Source organism: Microplitis demolitor, chromosome 5 (assembly GCF_026212275.2).
Source record: "Microplitis demolitor isolate Queensland-Clemson2020A chromosome 5, iyMicDemo2.1a, whole genome shotgun sequence".
Taxonomy (NCBI): domain Eukaryota; kingdom Metazoa; phylum Arthropoda; class Insecta; order Hymenoptera; family Braconidae; genus Microplitis; species Microplitis demolitor.
Window position 1 is genome coordinate 11804226 of NC_068549.1, and position 2222 is coordinate 11806447.

The window sequence follows — 2222 nt, forward strand, 5'->3', positions numbered from 1 at the left end:
TTGGGCTTGAGTCTGCTCGAGCAATTTTTCAACGTATGATGGATTCCACATTGAGTGGTTTAAAAGGTACATAACTATTCATTTAACTCGATGACTTCGTAAGTTATGCATCTTCGCTTTAAGAGCATAAAGTGCGAGTCGAAAGACTCTTCAACCGTCTTTTAGAGGCTGGGCTAACTTTTCAGCCCGAGAAATGCAAATTTCTCTGCCCGGGGTGGAATGTTTGGGTCACATTATCACTAAAGATGGTGTGAAATCCGACCCAAAGAAAATCTCATCCCTTAAAAACGCTTCGCACCCCCAAAATCATACAGAATCTCTGAAATCTATGGGATTAGCAAATTACTACAGACGTTTTATCGAAAACTTTGCCGAAAGAGCATAACCGATCACTGACCTTACCAGAAAAACTGAACCGTTTGTCTGGTCAGTTGATTCGGAGAAGGCTTTCGATGATATTAAAAACGCGTTATGCCATAACTCATTCTTCGCATATCCACGCTTCAATCGACCTTTCATATTGGCAACCAGTTCCTCCGATGTCGGTATTTCAGGCATCCTGAGCCAGGAACTCGAGAACGAAGGTCTTACGCCTGAAACTCCCGATGAAAATATTGAAAAAAATGTCACCTGTACGTCTAGAGCCTTGCAAGAGACTGAGACAAGATACACTCACAACGAGAAAGAGTGTTCGGCAGTTTTGTATGCGGTACAACAGTTTCAGCCTTAGCTTTATGGTAAGCCTTTCACCTTGTATACAAACAACCTTTGTATGTCTTGGTTGAAAGACGGCGAAACTGTCACCGAATGACAAATTAAGTTGAGATCCAAATTAAGCAAATGCAAATTTTTGGTTATCGTTCGACATAAGATCTCAAAACAATATGCCGAAGGGTTTTCCTACAACCCTGAGGGCAGATCTCCAAACGAAATGGCTTCAAACCAAAAATCGGTCGAGGAAGCAGTAATGCTACCACTCTTGAAAACTTCTTGTTCTGATGAAGAAGCCATAGCAGCTGTAAAGCGAGGAAGAAAACTCGAAAGTAAAAATAAACCTCGGGTCAACAGCGCTCCACAACCTCGTGACACGATTGCATCCTGGTTACGGATGAGACGGACTGCGGAATTGACACGAAACCGGGAATAAGTAAATTATTGTGAAATAAGTACGACCGAACCTGACGTCTCAGAAAGTATCAAAGATGACGTTCTTGAAGAAAATCAACCAGGACCATCCTTAGCACCTCAGGCTCCAGCCGACCCTGAAGTGGAGATTGGGTCAGAGCCCGGGCTAGAACCAGAAGAAACAGATGAGGAGGAAGAGGAAGCAGTACGACTCATGAACGAAAAATATTTGCTAAACGATCTGGAACAAAGCTCCAGCGACCAGGGGGATGAAAATTTTCCTAAAGCAATAAATCGACAAAATACGCGAGAAGATTTGAGAAAATCATTTGAACATTTCGATAAAGCCCTAGAAAAACGAGCAGTTAATGTTTCAGACGAAGAAGCAGATTGTACTGTTCGTCCAGACGATTATTACAATCCACTGCCTGTAGTCAGTCCTCAACAAGCCAAGGAAGTCAGAGGATATCTTGAAAGGGGCTACCTATTAGATGAACACGACGAATCTGAAGACTCGGATGAGTCCGACGAAGAGGAAGAAGAAAAATAATTCCTTCGTGAAAATGGAGACATAGAAGATTCAAGTGAAGCCAGCTGCTCTGAACCGGAATGCCAAGTGGAAATAACTTCGGCAACTCCACAGACACCGCGAGCTGATGAGATTCGAGAGGAATATCTCACTGCGGGTAGGAGTCCTTCGACCCCTAAGTGAAAGAACATGGTGCTGAAAGCTGCGCAAGCAAATTGCAAGGAACTCAACTACGACGATCACACGAGAAGCTTCTACTGAAAGGATACGGAAAATTCTCACGATACAACATCTACAATTATTGCGAGGCCTTCTTCCTGCCAAACTCTAAACGTCGAGGATGTACCTGCAGCGTTATCCAGTCTGGCACACATGGAAACGCCCAAATGCAAAGTAACATCCACCAGTAAAAATCTAGAAAATGAAAAGACTTTGCTGAACGAGAGTCAGCAGCCCATTTCACCAAGTCGAGACTCTGCAAATGATCGTACAATCACAGCGGAGAGATCTTCTCAATCAGACCAATCAGATGCCAGCCAATCTGATGGAGTCATTGTGATTCAAGTGG

General features: G+C 43.5%; 1 protein-coding gene across 1 annotated transcript; it reads left to right on the plus strand.

Moving 5' to 3' along the window:
* Window positions 1–931: 931 nt before the first annotated feature.
* LOC103577383 (uncharacterized) lies at window positions 932–1675 on the plus strand. Its single transcript, XM_014443574.1, has 2 exons — window positions 932–1101; window positions 1168–1675. The coding sequence occupies exons 1-2, from the start codon at window positions 932–934 to the stop codon at window positions 1673–1675; spliced, it is 678 nt and encodes a 225-aa protein (XP_014299060.1).
* The last annotated feature ends 547 nt before the right edge of the window (window positions 1676–2222 follow it).

Bases quoted from the DNA above. Each gene is read 5' to 3' on its own strand.
- LOC103577383 (XM_014443574.1), top strand. From the start codon at position 932: ATGGCTTCAAACCAAAAATCGGTCGAGGAAGCAGTAATGCTACCACTC. The intron at 1,102-1,167 runs GTTACGGATGAG...TTGTGAAATAAG, and splicing joins CGTGACACGATTGCATCCTG to TACGACCGAACCTGACGTCT.